The 17,737-nt window shown below is 38.9% G+C and overlaps 3 protein-coding genes across 5 annotated transcripts in view; 2 read left to right on the plus strand and 1 right to left on the minus strand.

Annotated features, from left to right (window-relative positions):
- The window catches only part of LOC133648237 (signal-transducing adaptor protein 1-like), a 35,245-nt gene extending 31,784 nt beyond the window's left edge, over window positions 1–3,461 (minus strand). For both annotated transcript variants that reach the window (XM_062044127.1, XM_062044126.1), the window contains exons 1-2: window positions 3,283–3,461; window positions 3,148–3,219 (exon numbers count right to left, since the gene is read on the minus strand). In XM_062044127.1, coding sequence (XP_061900111.1) covers window positions 3,148–3,219; window positions 3,283–3,384 — 174 coding nt within the window. In that variant the 5' untranslated portion in view covers window positions 3,385–3,461. The remainder of the gene's footprint in view (window positions 1–3,147; window positions 3,220–3,282) is intronic.
- The window catches only part of LOC133648240 (neuronal acetylcholine receptor subunit beta-2-like), a 438,894-nt gene that overhangs the window by 179,081 nt on the left and 242,076 nt on the right, over window positions 1–17,737 (plus strand). The gene's annotated exons all lie outside the window — the stretch shown is intronic.
- Window positions 14,060–17,737, plus strand: part of LOC133648235 (E3 ubiquitin-protein ligase RNF38-like) — a 52,941-nt gene continuing 49,263 nt past the window's right edge. The window contains exon 1 of one of the 2 annotated variants that reach the window (XM_062044125.1): window positions 14,060–15,564. In XM_062044125.1, the coding sequence (XP_061900109.1) occupies window positions 15,288–15,564 (277 nt within the window). In that variant the 5' untranslated portion in view covers window positions 14,060–15,287. The remainder of the gene's footprint in view (window positions 15,565–17,737) is intronic. The other variant, XM_062044124.1, reaches the window with a different exon arrangement.

Raw genomic sequence — 17,737 nt, forward strand, 5'->3', positions numbered from 1 at the left:
CTATGCATTGCATTATTCTGTTTTTTAAAGAAAACTATAAAAATAATACATATTTTACAGTAAAAAACAAACAAAAAAAATGGCATGTCAGTTGCCAGAATTTTGACCTTAAAATTTGCTGTGTTTTTTACAGCATAACACTTAAAATAGAAAAACAGTACCACGGTTTTTAGTACGGAAAAATTCTGACGACTGAACTGCCACGTGAGGCCAATCATAAATTACAAAATAAATTTTAAAAAGTATCTATCTCGAGTGTGCAATACAACGGTGCTGCTTTTGTTTTGAAAAGCGTTATTTGTATGACTTCCGTGTGAGCGTATGCTCGTGCGCGCAGCGGCAATCACAAATTACTAAATAAACTTCAAAAAACATCTTTGTCGTGCGTGCAATACAACTGTGCTGCTTTTATTTTGAAAAGTGTTATTTATGGGCGTATGTCCTGTGGGTGAAGGCGCACAGCGACAAGTGATGCCCGGTCCGCCCGGTTATCCCCGAGACGCTAAAAAAAAGAAAAGGTGATGACGAATGGCGTGTTTTCAACAAGACATGGACTGCCAAGTAAAGGTAAAGCCGTGTGCTTAATTTGTAGTACACATGTTGCTGTGTTTAAAGAATATAGTGTAACGACCTGCTGAAGTTGATGTTGTCTTCTTGAGTTGCGTAAATGAGGAGTGAGGATAGACGTGCGTGTGGAAGGAACGAGATAAGTTGAGCTGTGTTAGTATAGCTTGCTCAATAAAAGTTTAAAAAGAGCGTCAGACTTGGTGTGCACTTCTTCTGGACGCTACAATTGGTGGCAGAAGTAAAACTTTGCGCATACTGCGCTGCTTAATTGTGTGCGCAGCCTGCTACGTCATCGGGAGGTACGTGCCACGTGAGGAGCTCGCCGCAGAGAGAGAGAGAGAGAGAGAGAGAGAGCGTTTACAGGTGCAGCGCACACTGCTTGCCATGGGGGAATTCCGCTCTCAATGAAGACTCCCCAGGTTTGATAGCAAAGCGAACTGGGAGGCATTTCATCCCACTTCTGACATCAATTGTAGCGTCCAGAAGAAGTGCACACCAAGTCTGATGCTCTTTTTAAACTTTTATTGAGCAACATATACTAACACAGCTCAACTTATCTCGTTCCTTCCACACGCACGTCTATCCTCACTCCTCATTTCCGCAACGGCAACGCTTCCTCCTCCTTCGCCAATCACCTTACAGGCGTGCTACGTTCACAACAAAGAGGATGCAGGATAAAGTGACAGAAATTGAAATTTTTGCATTGTATTATACATCAGGAAGTGTTGCGTAAGAAAGTGTTAAAAATAAAACCATCAAAAGCCATCTGCTTTTGTATAAAGATAAGTTAGGTTAAATGAAAATATTATTATTTTTTATCTTACGGTATATCAAAAATAATTTTAAGCAAAATTGAATTGAAATATTGTTGGTGTGGCCCTCCAGCAGTGCTCGGGTTGCTCAAAATTAGTTGCCCACCCCTGCTCTACATCAAAAATATGATTTGCCTGAGAAGCTGGACAGGACAAAAAAAACAAAAAAATTCAAGTTTAAAATACATGCAGTTCATGTATTTCTTTCTGGCAAAAATTGAAAGAACAAATAGACTTAGTAAGAAAGACTAAATGTTGTTTCCAGGCTTTCACGGGCCACATAAAAGGATGTGGCGGGCCACATCTGGCCCCCGGGCCTTGAGTTTGACACCTGTGCTTTAAAGCAGTGGTCCCCAACCACCGGTACCGGTCCGTAGACGGATTGGTACCGGGCCGCGGCCGCACAAGAAATGAAAAAAAAAAAAAAAAAATTTATTTTTTTATTTTTTTATTTTTTAAATTAAATCAAGATAAAACACACAATATATACATTATATATCAATATAAATCAATACAGTCTGCAGGGATACAGTCCGTAAGCACACATGATTGTATTTCTTTATGGCAAAAAAAAAAAAAAAAAATTTACAGCGTACAATTTGATGTGTCATTTTGAAATCAGAAGTCAAGCGGATTGAGGAGAAAAGTGTTGCTCAATTTGATCTTCTCGAAGATTCTTGCTGTAAAATAATGTAGAAAAAAAATGTAATAAAACGTAATGATATAACAAAAATGTAACGTAAAAAAATGTTAGTAAATTATCTGAAAAAAATATGAAAATAATATTAATTTAGAAAAAAATATTTAAAGTTTTACTAGAAAAGTGTTAAATAACATTACATTTTTATATTGTGTGCCCCATTTCTGGAATATAAATGTATAACAATTTGTCTTAAGATATTATTTCACAATTGCCTATGCATTATTCTGTTTTCTAATGTAAACTAGAAAAAAATACATATTTTACAGTAAAAAATAAATAAACTGGCATGTCAGTTGCCAGAATTTTAACCTTAAAATACATGCAGTTCATGTATTTCTTTCTGGCAAAAATTGAAAGAACAAATAGACTTAGTAAGAAAGACTAAATGTTGTTTCCAGGCTTTCACGGGCCACATAAAAGGATGTGGCCCCCGGGCCTTGAGTTTGACACCTGTGCTTTAAAGCAGTGGTCCCCAACCACCGGTACCGGTCCGTAGACGGATTGGTACCGGGCCGCGGCCGCACAAGAAATGGAAAAAAAAAATTTTTTTTTTTTTTTTTTTTTTTTTTTAAATTAAATCAAGATAAAAAACACAATATATACATTATATATCAATATAAATCAATACAGTCTGCAGGGATACAGTCCGTAAGCACACATGATTGTATTTCTTTATGACAAAAGACAAAAAAAAAAATTTTTTTTTTTTTTTTTTTTTTTAAATTAAATCAAGATAAAAAACACAATATATACATTATATATCAATATAAATCAATACAGTCTGCAGGGATACAGTCCGTAAGCGCACATGATTGTATTTCTTTATGACAAAAGACAAAAAAAAAATAAAAAAAGTTTTTTATTTTTTTTTAATAACCCCCCCCCCCCCCCCCCCCCCCCCGGTCCGTGGGACAAATTTTCAAGCGTCGACCGGTCCCCAGCTACAAAAAGGTTGGGGACCACTGCTTTAAAGGATATTTCAGGTGAAAGGTCAAGGTTGGTTAAGGATGTTTTTGTTGAAATGACAATAGTGGCTGAATAGCCAAGGTTGAAGAACGGTCTTACTGTGTCCTGCGTTTCATCTTTGTACAGAAACAGAGCGTCCCCGCGCAGTTCTGCGTAGAACTTCTTGTAGTCCTGCAAACGATGGACACGGTTGGAACATCTCACCTGGACCAGAGTCTCCTCCTGTAGCCTCACCGTCTCACTGCACAGTTTCTTCAGCAGGGGTCCTGAGTAGTAGAGCGGCAGAGCGGTGATGGTAGCCCGCCTCATGTGGACCACCCTGGCCGGCACAGACATGCTCCCAGGTACTCCTTCTTTTTTGTTTTTACTGGTGCTTGTTTCCTGGTGCTGGTCCTGAAAATAGCCATGGACTCAGTGGCGGGAGGGAGAGAATGAGGAAACACTTTGGTGATGTATAAATAAGGAAGTGGACTCCCACGGCAAGTCTTAATCAGTCATTATTGTTTGCTTTAAGGTTGATATGTGACACATTTTAATACCAGCTACATTGTAAAATAGAGTTATGAACACTAACTTATACAAACCCCGTTTCCATATGAGTTGGGAAATTGTGTTAGATGTAAATATAAACGGAATACAATGATTTGCAAATCATTTTCAAGCCATATTCAGTTGAATATGCTACAAAGACAACATATTTGATGTTCAAACTCATAAACTTGATTTTTTTTGTGCAAATAATAATTAACTTAGAATTTCATGGCTGCAACACGTGCCAAAGTAGTTGGGAAAGGGCATGTTCACCACTGTGTTACATGGCCTTTCCTTTTAACAACACTCAGTAAAGGTTTGGGAACTGAGGAGACACATTTTTGAAGCTTCTCAGGTGGAATTCTTTCCCATTCTTGCTTGATGTACAGCTTAAGTTGTTCAACAGTTCGGGGGTCTCCCTTGTGTTATTTTAGGCTTCATAATGCGCCACACATTTTCAATGTCTGGACTACAGGCAGGCCAGTCTAGTACCCGCACTCTTTTACTACGAAGCCACGTTGATGTAACACGTGGCTTGGCATTGTCTTGCTGAAATAAGCAGGGGCGTCCATGGTAACGTTGCTTGGATGGCAACATATGTTGCTCCAAAAGCTGTATGTACCTTTCAGCATTAATGGCACCTTCACAGATGTGTAAGTTACCCATGTCTTGGGCACTAATACACCCCCATACCATCACACATGCCTCCTTTTACACTTTGCGCCTAGAACAATCCGGATGGTTCTTTTCCTCTTGACGTCCACAGTTTACAAAAACGATTTGAAATTTGGACTCGTCAGACCACAGAACACTTTTCCACTTTGTATCAGTCCATCTTAGATGAGCTCAGGCCCAGCGAAGCCGACGGCGTTGCTGGGTGTTGTTGATAAACGGTTTTCGCCTTGCATAGGAGAGTTTTAACTTGCACTTACAGATGTAGCGACCAACTGTAGTTACTGACAGTGGGTTTCTGAAGTGTTCCTGAGCCCATGTGGTGATATCCTTTACACACTGATGTGGCTTGTTGATGCAGTACAGCCTGAGGGATGGAAGGTCACGGGCTTAGCTGCTTACGTGCAGTGATTTCTCCAGATTCTCTGAACCCTTTGATGATATTACGGAGCGTAGATGGTGAAATCCCTAAATTCCTTGCAATAACTGCTTGAGAAAGGTTTTTCTTAAACTGTTCAACAATTTGCTCAGGCATTTGTTGACAAAGTGGTGGCCCTCGCCCCATCCTTGTTTGTGAATGACTGAGCATTTCATGGAATCTACTTTTATAGCCAATCATGGCACCCACCTGTTCCCAATTAGCCTGCACACCTGTGGGATGTTCCAAATAAGTGTTTGATGAGCATTCCTCAACTTTATCAGTATTTATTGCCACCTTTCCCAACTTCTTTGTCACGTGTTGCTGGCATCAAGTTCAAAAGTTAATGATTATTTGCAAAACAAAAAATGTTTATCAGTTTGAACATCAAATATGTTGTCTTTGTAGCATATTCAACTGAATATGGGTTGAAAATTTATTTGCAAATCATTGTATTCCGTTTATATCTACATCTAACACCATTTCCCAACTCATATGGAAACGGGGTTTGTATATATATATTATATATTGTCACTTGAACCAGAGATTCCCACCTAATTTGTATTTGTATTGTATTATTTGTCATTTCCTTAATAATATATGACTTGGTTTCAACTACTAAATCAGAGCTGTGCAAATATTTGGACTCAGGAGGCCACATTTAGAGATAAAATGTGTCTGGGGGGGCCGATGTGTATGTGTGTATAAATGATATATACACATTTAACTGTACAGAATGTGTGTTGGGCTCCCTTTTTTTCCAGGAACACTACACTGCAAGAACTGCAATCTAAGTAAGATGAAATATGTCAAATAAGGCTGATATTTGCTTATTTTCTGTCTGATAAGATCATTCTTCTCACTAAGCAGATTTTATGTTAGAGTGTTTTACTTGTTTTAAGTGTTTTGGTCCTAAATGATCTCAGTAAGATATTACAGCTTGCTGCTGAGATTTGATGACCAATATTGAGTAAAACATGCTTCAAACTAGAATATCAAGTGTTGCAAAGCTGTGTCATCAACACTCACAAGTAGAGATGTCCGATAAATGCGTTAAAATGTAATATCGGAAATTATCGGTATCGTTTTTTTTATTATCGTACCAGTATCGGGTTTTTTTTGGGTTTTTTTTGGTTTTTTTGGTTTTTTTTACACTCATTCACACTCATTCACACAAAAGGGTTGTTTCTTTCTGTTATTAATATTCTGGTTCCTACATTATATATCAATATATATCAATACAGTCTGCAAGGGATACAGTCCGTAAGCACACATGATTGTGCGTGCTGCTGGTCCACTAATAGTACTAACCTTTAACAGTTAATTTTACTCATTTTCATTAATTACTAGTTTCAATGTAACTGTTTTTATATTGTTTTACTTTCTTTTTTATTCAAGAAAATGTTTTTAATTTATTTATCTTATTTTATTTTATTAATTTTACCTTATCTTCACCATACCTGGTTGTCCAAATTAGGCATAATAATGTGTTAATTCCACGACTGCATATATCGGTTGATATCGGTATCGGTTGATATCGGTATCGGTTGATATCGGTATCTGTTGATATCGGTATCGGTAATTAAAGAGTTGGACAATATCGGAATATCGGATATCCGCAAAAAGCCATTATCGGACATCCCTACTCACAAGTATAAAGCTACTTTTTTAAAGTCATCATTTCTTATTTCAAGCATGAAAAAAAAATCATGACTTTGACACAATTGTGTCTCACAATTAAAACAGATGACAGCCAAATGGACTTTGCTGATTTATTTTCAATGAAACAATAGAAAATAGGTACTCATATAGTAGTACAGTTGGCACAGTACAGTAAACTGACAGTTAATATTTCAACATTTAACATCTGACTATTTTGAACAGAAATAGTTCATGCACATTCAGATAAATTCTTCAAAATTACAATTAAAAAAATGTTGGCCGGGCGCCGGGCTGTATATATGCGCACTAATTGACTGAAAGAGCACGCACTTGGCGCGATGATGTCATGTTATCCATGGAAAAATGCATCTTTAGACAATATGATTTGCCTGAGCGGCTAGGAGACCCCGAGAGTAACAAGATGTTGCCTTGTTGCCTTTCCATTAATAATAATAAATTAGTTTTTAGTATAAGTTTGCTGGTTTCAAGAAATGTAATGCATATCATTATGTCAACATAAAGGCACTAGCATTTACTTCATTTAAGAACATTTTTCAACATATTGAGCAAAAAGGTCAAAAAAAAATTCTACCAAGAAAAATGCACTTGTTATTGTTGAGAATATACTTATTTTAAGCTATTTAGGGGGTTAATTGAGGTTATTTTACTTGTTTTGGAAAAGTCTTGACAAGCCAAATATTCTTGTTCTATTGGCAGATAATTTTGTTTAGTTCAAATAAAATACCCCTCATTTTTGCATTTTTTTCCCTTGTTTTTGAACACTAACTTTTTGCAGTGTAATACCAAAAGTCACAATCTTGAGAGTTGTAAAAACGTTCTGACAGACCACCTCAAAAAAACAGAATGGAATTTTACAGTTTTTAAACAGAATGGGACACCAAAAATGTACATTAAAATAAAGAAAGGGGGTTTTACAATATTACCTATGAACAATAAAACACTGAATATTAACAACACATGAACACATTTTACTTCTCAGACCAGCTCCTCCATAGTTGTGTATCTTTTACAATCAAGCAAAACACAACAAAAATGTAACAAACAAAATATGAATGCAAAAGGTAAACACCTACAATATGATATATTACAACTTTGTTGTAAAAATCTGCTTCTGCATGTGTTTCTGACATGTGTTTGGAACTGGCAGCTCTGAAAACAAAACTGTGTACTGCACATCATAATGGCGGCGACAGTTTTGATGTTAAAGGTCTAAAAAAATAACGTAGAATGTCGGACAGGCCGAATTGAAAATCTTCATGGGCCGCATGTGGCCCAGGTCTGTATTAAATGAACTTAAAATAGGATTTGTCCTCCTGGTGGTAGTAAAATAGCTATAGAGTGTCTTTTTCTGATGAGATGCAATGCAAGTTAAACCTCTGTGATGGTTGTTGTTATTAATGGGGATGGAAATGATAAGTAATAATAATGATACATATTGTATCTGTCATTGTGTTCAATTGTGTGTTGTTTAATGGTTTGAATCACTATTTTATTAGTATCAATATTGTTATTGATGCTCTTGTTACTAATAATAATTTTAGTTTCTACTTAATTTTGTATTTTTTCATATGATAAATATTGTACTTGCGTATTCTCAATTGCTTTGTACGTTTCTATTCTGAATATTGTAAAGATGGTCTTGGCTTAAGGTTGGGTTTTATTTTCCTTGATTAAATTGATTAACATGGAGTTTGATTTTTGTAAACACTGTAAAATAATGGAGGAAATAGTATCAAAATGATGTTCCCCCATTTTAAACGAGTCAGTCTTTTGAAACTATTTCATCCTGTAAATACGTACACTACCGTTCAAAAGTTTGGGGTCACCCAAACAATTTTGTGGAATAGCCTTCATTTCTAAGAACAACAATAGACTGGCGAGTTTCAGATGAAAGTTCTCTTTTTCTGGCCATTTTGAGCGTTTAATTGACCCCACAAATGTGATGCTCCAGAAACTCAATCTGCTCAAAGGAAGGTCAGTTTTGTAGCTTCTGTAACGAGCTAAACTGTTTTCAGATGTGTGGGCATGATTGCACAAGGGTTTTCTAATCATCAATTAGCCTTCTGAGCCAATGAGCAAACACATTGTACCATTAGAACACTGGAGTGATAGTTGCTGGAAATGGGCCTCTATACATCTATGTAGATATTGCACCAAAAACCAGACATTTTCAGCTAGAATAGTCATTTACCACATTAGCAATGTATAGAGTGTATTTCTTTCAAGTTAAGACTCGTTTAAAGTTATCTTCATTGAAAAGTACAGTGCTTTTCCTTCAAAAATAAGGACATTTCAATGTGACCCCAAACTTTTGAACGGTAGTGTACATAGTAAATATTAACCCTCTTAAAGGCCTACTGAAATTAATATTTTTTAATTTAAACGGGGATAGCAGATCCATTCTATGTGTCATACTTGATCATTTCGCGATATTGCCATATTTTTGCTGAAAGGATTTAGTCGAGAACAACGACGATAAAGTTCGCAACTTTTAGTCGCTGATTTAAAAAAAAGCCTTGCCTGTACCGGAAGTAGCGTGACGTCACAGGAGGAAGGATTCCTCACAATTCCCCGTTGTTTACAATGGAGCGAGAGAGATTCGGACCGAGAAAGCGACGAATACCCCATTCATTTGAGCGAGGATGAAAGATTTGTGGATGAGGAACGTTAGAGTGAAGAACTAGAGAGGCAGTGCAGGGTGTATCTTTTTTCGCTCTGACCGTAACTTAGGTACAAGCTGGCTCATTGGATTCCACACTCTCTCCTTCTTCTATTGTGGATCACGGATTTGTATTTTAAACCACCTGGGATACTATATCCTCTTGAAAATGAGAGTCGAGAACGCGAAATGGACATTCACAGTGACTTTTATCTCCACGACAATACATTGGCGAAGCTCTTTAGCTACTGAGCTAACGTGATAGCATCTGGCTCAAATGCAGGTAGAAACAAAATAAATAAATCCCTGACTGGAAGGATAGACAGAAGATCAACAATACTATTAAACCATGGACATGTAACTACACGGTTAATAATTCTCAGCCTGGCAAAGCTTAACAATGCTGTTGCTAACGACGCTGAAGCTAACTTAGCAACTTAGCAACCGGACCTCACAGAGCTATGATAAAAACATTAGCGCTCCACCTACGCCAGCCAGCCCTCATCTGCTCATCAACACCCGTGCTCACCTGCGTTCCAGCGATCGACGGCGCGACGAAGGACTTCACCCGATCATCCGTGCGGTTGGCGGCTAGCATCGGCTAGGCGTCTGCTATCCAAGTAAGTACTCCTTGTTGTGTTGCTACAGCCAGCCGCTAATACACCGATCCCACCTACAACTTTCTTCTTTGCAATCTCCATTGTTCATTAAACAAATTGCAAAAGATTCACCAACACAGATGTCCAGAATACTGTGGAATTGTTCGATGAAAACAGAGCAGTTTGTATGGTGACACATTGGGTACCAATACTTCCGTTGCCGTCGTGACGTCACACGCGTACGTCATCATACATGGACGTTTAGTGGGAAATTTAAAATGTCACTTTATAAGTTAACCCGGCCGTATTGGCATGTGTTGCAATGTTAAGATTTCATCATTGATATATAAACTATCAGACTGCGTGGTCGGTAGTAGTGGCTTTCAGTAGGCCTTTAAGCCCAAGCTGTTTGTTTACATGTTTTTTTTTTTCATTTCTCTTTGCTATTTGGGCTTATTAGACCCTAATTAGAATAAAAACCAAGAATCATCTTTTGATATGATGTACTTAGTCCATAAGTACACAAACGTGTACTTCATGTGTAGTGACATGCTCATTCTTATTTTTACAGTTTTTTTTATTTTTATTTTTTTATAAATATAAGTGTCCACATAAGCGGCCATAAGACCCCAATTCAGTAGTGTACACAATTTTGGAAATAAGAGCTAAAAAGTGCTGTCCACACATGTGGCCACTAAGCCTTTAGAGCAGGGGTGTCAAACGCACGGCCCGGGGGCCGGATCAGGCTCGCAAACAGGTTTTATCCGGCCCGCGGGATGAGTTTTCTAAGTATAAAAATTAACCTGAAATTTTTGAATGAAAGAAACAGCTGTTCCAAATGTGTCCACTGGATGTCGCAATAGCAATTCTTTATATTTGGAGATAATACTACATACTGTATGTACCAAATAAACCACATGATGTTAGTACATCAGTCGAGGAAAATGATCAAACTACATAAATAACGTACTGTAATTTGATTTTGATATCATTTTTTTATCTTGATAGATTGAAAATTAACCCCAATGAATTGACTGATGAACATTATCACATAATTTATTCGGAAAATATAAATAACGACAAATAAAGACAAAAAAACAAAAACTAACAACATTATGATTTGTACATTTGTGCTCGTTCTAATTTTAAACAAAGAAAACAATCTGAAATTGTCTTTATTTTCAATTTATCGAGCCGTGATTTTACCAGTCCGGCCCACTTGGGAGTAGATTTTTCTCCATGTGGCCCCCGATATAAAATTAGTTTGACACCCCTGCTTTAGAGGTTTTTAATAATGCTTTTTTTAAATGTATTTTTTATTTTTTAAGAAAGTTGATATCCTCTGGTAAATTTCACCTGTGTTCAAAAACGTCAAAAAACAGAAGGACACATTTCCCTTTTTAACATTCTTGAATTGTAAAAACATCAACATGGAATATGAATTCATGTTTAATCATCATATTAACGTGGATTGTTTACAGTTGGTGTGATGTTCCATTATAACACTTTTTTGCAGCTGAAAATATCTTGATTGTGTTTAAAAGTTCCATCCATCCATCATCTACAGAATCTCCTCTCCGGTCAACAAAAGCACCATGAGGATTCTAGCGGGAACTCTCATTCAATCCTTTTTCGATTACGCATACACCTCCTGGTACCCTAGCACCTCCAAACCCCTCAAATGTAGACTCCAAACATCCCAGAACAAGCTAGTCAGATCACTTCTAGACCTCCACCCCAGATCGCACCTCACTCCTACCCACTTCTCCAAAGTGGGCTGGCTCAGGGTGGAGGACAGAGTAAAACAACTTGCACTGAGCCTAGTCTATAAAATCCGCTACACTTCCCTGATACCGAAGTACATGTCAAACTACTTCCTTAACGTAAATGACCGCCATAACCACAACACCAGGGGGAGCTCCACTAACCACGTTAAACCCAGATTCCGATCTAACAAAGGTCTTAACTCATTCTCTTTCTATGCCACATCAATGTGGAATGCACTCCCAACAGGTGTAAAAGAAAGGGCATCTCTATCCTCCTTCAAAACAGCACTAAAACCACACCTCCAGTCAACTTCAACCCTAGACTAACACCCTCCTCCCACCTCCCCGGATTGTAAATAACCAAATGTAAATAATCAAATGTATATACTTGTTCTTTTGCTTTCTGGGGCCGTACTTATCAAGCTTCTTAGAGTGCCATTTTACACTTAAGTCCTGAGAATTTGCGAAATTTAGTCCTACTCTCAAACTTAAGAATAAAAGCTTTTTATCAACGTTCTTAAGTCTAAGAATCACTCCTACTCTCCACGATATTTAAGAGACCTTCAGAGGTGTCTTAAGTGGTTAGGAGTTGCCAGCAGGGGATGGCACTGAGGCGAGAGAGACGTGCGCGAACGTTCAGGGAACGGAACAATGTTGTTGTTTTTTTTTATGACGAGCAGCTGATCAAACGGTATCGTTTAGACCAGGGGTCGGCAACCCGCGGCTCTAGAGCCGCATGCGGCTCTTTAGCGCCGCCCTAGCGGCTCTCTGGAGATTTTTCAAAAATGTATGAAGAATGGAAAAAGATGAGGGGAAAAAAAATCTATTTTTTTGTTTTAGTATGGTTTCTGTAGGAGGACAAACATGACACAAACCTCCCTAATTGTTATAAATCACACTGTTTATATTAAACATGCTTCACTGATTCGAGTATTGGCGAGCGCCGTTTTGTCCTACTAATTTTGGCGGTCCTTGAACTCACCGTATAGTTTGTTTACATGCAGAACTTTCTCCGACTTTCTAGGACGTGTTTTATGCCATTTCTTTTTCTGTCTCATTTTGTCCACCACGCTTTTAACGTTGTGCCTGAATGCACAAAGGTGAGTTTTGTTGATGTTATTGACTTGTGTGGAGTGCTAATCAGACATATTTGGTCACTGCATGACTGCAAGCTAATCGATGCTAACATGCTATTTAGGCTAGCGACATGTACAATAATATTGCATCATTATGCCTCATTTGTAGCTATATTTGAGGTCATTTAGTTTCCTTTAAGTCCTCTTAATTCAATTTATATCTCATGACACATGTAATATGGCTTTTAATTTTTTGCGGCTCCAGACAGATTTGTTTTTGTATTTTTGGTCCAATATGGCTCTTTCAACATTTTGGGTTGCCGACCCCTGGTTTAGACAGAGCGGATATTATTTTTGTCACAGATTTAATACTTTTCGATTCCTTGTTGATTTCTGCATGTGTCTGCAGTGGGCTAGTATATATAGAGCCACCCACACCAGTTTCAAATTAGTTGCCTAATTAATGAATTGGAAAGAAAATGTTATGACAGTAGCGTATGTGCGTGGCCGTGAGGTGAGTGACGTCAGTGAGTGTGTGGGCGACAGAAGAGAGGGAGCGGTAGCGTGAGTGCCGGCGGGGACTAGTTTGTTTTGTATTATTTTGTAGTTTATTGTCAAAATATACACTCCCATTGTCCACTTAAATATTTCCAAGATATTTCTTTATTCTTAGACAACGGATTCCTTTCCGTGATTGGTAATTTCTATGGACACAGAAATGACGTCACCTAAAATTCCGTTTACGGCACATAGTAATGTCGTAATTCAGCTCGGAGTGTGACACTTAAGATTCAGTCCTACACTTCGCTGAAAGTGTGAGTAAGACGCTTGATAACTAACTTTTAAGTGCAGCTTTCAGCGAAGAATTTATTTCCTCTTAAGTCAACTCTTAGCAGACTTCTTAGGAGTAATTCTAAGAAGCTTGATAAGTACGGCCCCTGATCTTTATGTTCACTGCTCGCTGTACATATCCTACCAAGTCACACCTAAACTGTTACAATTTCCATTTCTCTGATGATGCTGATGATGATGACTGAAGTGCTGATATCAACCAAACCCTCCTCATCCCACCCCCCGGATTGTAAATAATTCAATGTACATACTCTGATGATTAACTTGTGTGATGACTGTATTATGCGGATAGTGTATATTTGTACCATGAATTGATTAACGTGGACCCCTTATTGGGGTGTTACCATTTAGTGGTCAATTGTACGGAATATGTACTGTACTGTGCAGTCTACTAATAACAGTTTCAATCAATTAATGGCGTGATGTTCCATTATAAAAAAAAATTTGCAGCTGAAAATATCTCGATTGTGTTTAAAGGTTCCATCCATCCATCCATCCATTTCCTACCGCTTGTCCCTTTTGGGGTCGCTTGTAGTATATCTGTGCGAAGCTACTGAATTATTAATGAGCCAAGCGACTGCCAGACATTAGCAATCAAAACCGCAAAACAAACACAACAACTCTAGCACTATGTCGTTGCAGTTTGTTTTTTTTATACAAGGAATATATGTTAGTTGACACTGGACATTATTTGTATGTGATATCTTGACAAACAAGCTCGGCCTTCGTTGTTTGTTGTATCTGCGATCGATTAGTAGTGCCTGCGCGCCTCCCATTGATTGATCTCCACTACACTCCCTGCTGACCGAGAGAAAACATTCCGAGTGGGGGGTTTAAATGACGCGAATAACGTTCACATTGTGCGGCTGGGAGGACGCGAGCGGACTCTAGCACCATTTACCGAGCGTCCGTCGACGGAACACGACGTTTTTTTTCCCCTGCTTGGACGCCGCCACTGTTGGATGTTTTCTTCCTCGCTTCCGGTTAGCTTTGTGCTAGCACGATGCTAACGGAGGTGCTAGTTTAGTTTGTTCGCGTCGCCAAAGGTCTGCTAATGCAACGCGCGTATCATCGGCGGGTGTCATTTAAGATATCCTCGCAAGCTTTGTGCGAATAATACTTTCTTTAGCACGCTTTATTTTATACCCGCGCACGGTAGCTTAGCCATGTTGCTACTGTGGGGGATTTAAACTCGCCATTGACACATAAGCAGCAATACGTCGTAGAAAGAAGTTCACATTCCCAACGTAAATAGTTATCAGTGCTTCCTATCTTACAAATAAAATAGCCAACCTGAAACTTGACAGCTTGTCGACGGTTTAAAAGTGTCAACAACAAAAAAAGAACCGTTGTTGATAATTACTAATTGCCCCTGAACGCACCATTCGGTGCAGGCATTCGCGTTAAAACCTCCTAAATTCAGCAAAACACGAATAAATACGACGCATAGGGAAGTGTGTTTAAATTCCCAACGTAAATAGTTATTAGCGCTTCCTATCTACAAATAAAAAATAGCAAACTGGAATTTGACAGCTCGTGTCGACGGTTTAAAAGTGTGAAAAAAAGAATCGTTGATTGATAATTAGTAATTGCCCCTGAACGCACCATCGGTTGCAGGCACTCGCGTTAAAACCTCCTAAATTCAGCAAAACACGAATAAATAAGACGCAGAGGGAAGTGTGTTGTTTAAATTCCCAACGTAAATAGTTATCAGTGCTTCCTATCTACAAATAAAACAAGCAACCTGCGGTTTAAAAGTGTCCAAAAAAAAAAGAACCGTTGATGGATAATTAGTAATTGCCCCTGAACGCACCATTGGTTGCAGGCACTCGCGTTAAAACAGCTTAAATTCACCAAAACAGGAATAAATAAGACGCAGAGGGAAGTGGTCTAAAAGGGAGGATCCTGTCCTGGTTTTGAGTCTTTGGGCTACTTTTCCTCCACCACCACCGCCACCCTCCGCCTTTCCCCAGCCAGCCAGTCATGGACCCCCCGAGGACAAGATCTCGCTCTCGGTCAGGCTACTACCATTTCCCGATGAGCACCCCTGGAAGCAACAACGGCGGCAACACGCTCGGTAACGGGAGCTTGGTGAACGCCGCCGGTGGAGGGGCGATGAGCTACCCGCAGCAGAGCACCGCGGGCTGGCCACCGCACCACAGCGGCCGAGGCTACCCGGAGAGCCCGCAGCAGCAGCAGCCCGTGAGCTACCTGTCCTCCGGGCCACAGCGGCTTGTCGCTCACCGGCACCCTGGAACTGGTAAGTAGGGCCTGCACTAATGCACACACAACACACCTATCAGCAGTACAATCAGACTATTTACCAGGTTTTGCATGAGTCCAATTCTCTAAAAATAGAATGCATATTTTTGACTGGTACTGACAGATTCGTATTGATTATATAATTATAAAAAGATGGTCATGTTTTTGTTTGTCTTAATAAGTTGCAGTGCAGTTCTACTCTACTGCAAACTACAACCACAATAATACCATCCATCTTCTACCGCTTATTCCCTTCGGGGTCGCGGGGGGCGCTGGAGCCTATCAGCTACAATCGGGCGGAAGGCGGGGTACACCCTGGACAAGTCGCCATCTCATCACAGGGCCAACACAGATAGACAGACAACATTCACACTCACATTCACACACTAGGGCCAATTTAGTGTTGCCAATCAACCTATCCCCAGGTGCATGTCTTTGGAGGTGGGAGGAAGCCGGAGTACCCGGAGGGAACCCACGCAGTCACGGGGAGGACATGCAAACTCCACACAGAAAGAACCCGAGCCCGGGATTGAACTCACGACGACGCACTAACCCCTCTGCCACCACAATAATACAATACAATAATTAAATGTATATACTCTGATGATTAACTTGTGTGATGTCCGTATTATGCTGATAGTATACATTTGTACCGTGAATTGATTAACGTGGACCCCGACTTAAACAAGTTGAAAAACGTATTCGGGTGTTACCATTTAGTGGTCATTTATACGGAATATGTACTGTACTGTGCAATCTACTAATACAAGTTTCAATCAATCAATCAAAACAAACAGGACATACAGTATCAACGTAGTATAAATACATGCGCTGTTTTTGGATGTTTTGTTTGATGTTTATGTGAGACAAGCACACATTTATTTTCTTTTTTATGCAATATAACCCGTAAATAAACATTAGCAAATGTCAGCTAGTAATGGAGGTAATTGGGATTCGATATACCATATTTTTCGGACTATAGGTCACAGTTTTTTTCACAGTTTTGCCGGGGGTGCGACTTATACTCAGGAGCGACTTATGTGTGAAATTATTAACACATTACCGTAAAATATCAAATAATATTATTTAGCTCATTCACGCAAGAGACTAGATGTATAAGATTTCATGGGATTTAGCGATTATGAGTGACAGATTGTTTGGTAAACGTATAGCATGTTCTATATGTTATAGTTATTTGAATGACTCTTACCATAATATGTTACGTTAACATACCAGGCACGTTGTCAGCTGGTTATTTATGCCTCATATAACGTACACTTATTCAGCCTGTTGTTCACTATTCTTTAGACATTTTAAATTGCCTTTCAAATGTCTATTCTTGGTGTTGGCTTTTATCAAATACATTTCCCCAAAAAATGCGACTTATACTCCAGTGCGACTTATACATGTTTTTTTCCTTCTTTATTATGCATTTTCGTCCGGTGCGACTTATACTCTGAAAAATACGGTATATGTGAATAAATACCCACATTTTAGACCAGTCTGACTTCTAGTGTCAAACTTTGGGCTCTAGTAACAGTGTCACCGTGTGGTGTTGTCGTCATGTCTTGTTTTAGCAAACTGTCCCTCTTAGTGCGGCGCTTCAGTAGTAGAGGACTTAACAAATCCCTACATGACAAGGGAAAACAGGAGCTGACGCCTTGATACTACTCCCAGTTGTTTTCCTCCTGCCCATAAGAGTGACTATGTATTTTAATTACAGCAGAGATAGGCTCCAGCGCCCCCGTAAGGGACAAGCGGTAGAAAATGGATGGATGGATGGATAATCATCATTCTGTGTTTGCTGAGTTCTTTGCAGCTCTGCAGTATTGCTTTTTTCTTTTTTGTTGTTGTTGTTCTACATTTTGGTCTACTCTAATCTGGCAGTAATCCCTAACATTATGGTGGTGAAAGACTTATTTAGCTGTCAATGCAGCAAGTTTGAACTTTTTCAGTTATTGCTGTCTGTCAATGAATTATCCAGCATGTTGATTATTCCAAATTCACCGTGGCTACAGACTAATACACAGTACAGGCCAAAAGTTTGGACACACCTTCTCATTCAACGTGTTTTCTTTATTTTCATGACTATTTACATTGTAGATAGTCACATCAAAACTATGAAAGAAACATGTGGAGTTATGTACTTAACAAAAAAAAAAAGGTGAAAG

The sequence above is a fragment of the Entelurus aequoreus genome, linkage group LG04 (genome assembly GCF_033978785.1).
Source record: "Entelurus aequoreus isolate RoL-2023_Sb linkage group LG04, RoL_Eaeq_v1.1, whole genome shotgun sequence".
NCBI classification, from domain to species: Eukaryota; Metazoa; Chordata; class Actinopteri; order Syngnathiformes; family Syngnathidae; genus Entelurus; species Entelurus aequoreus.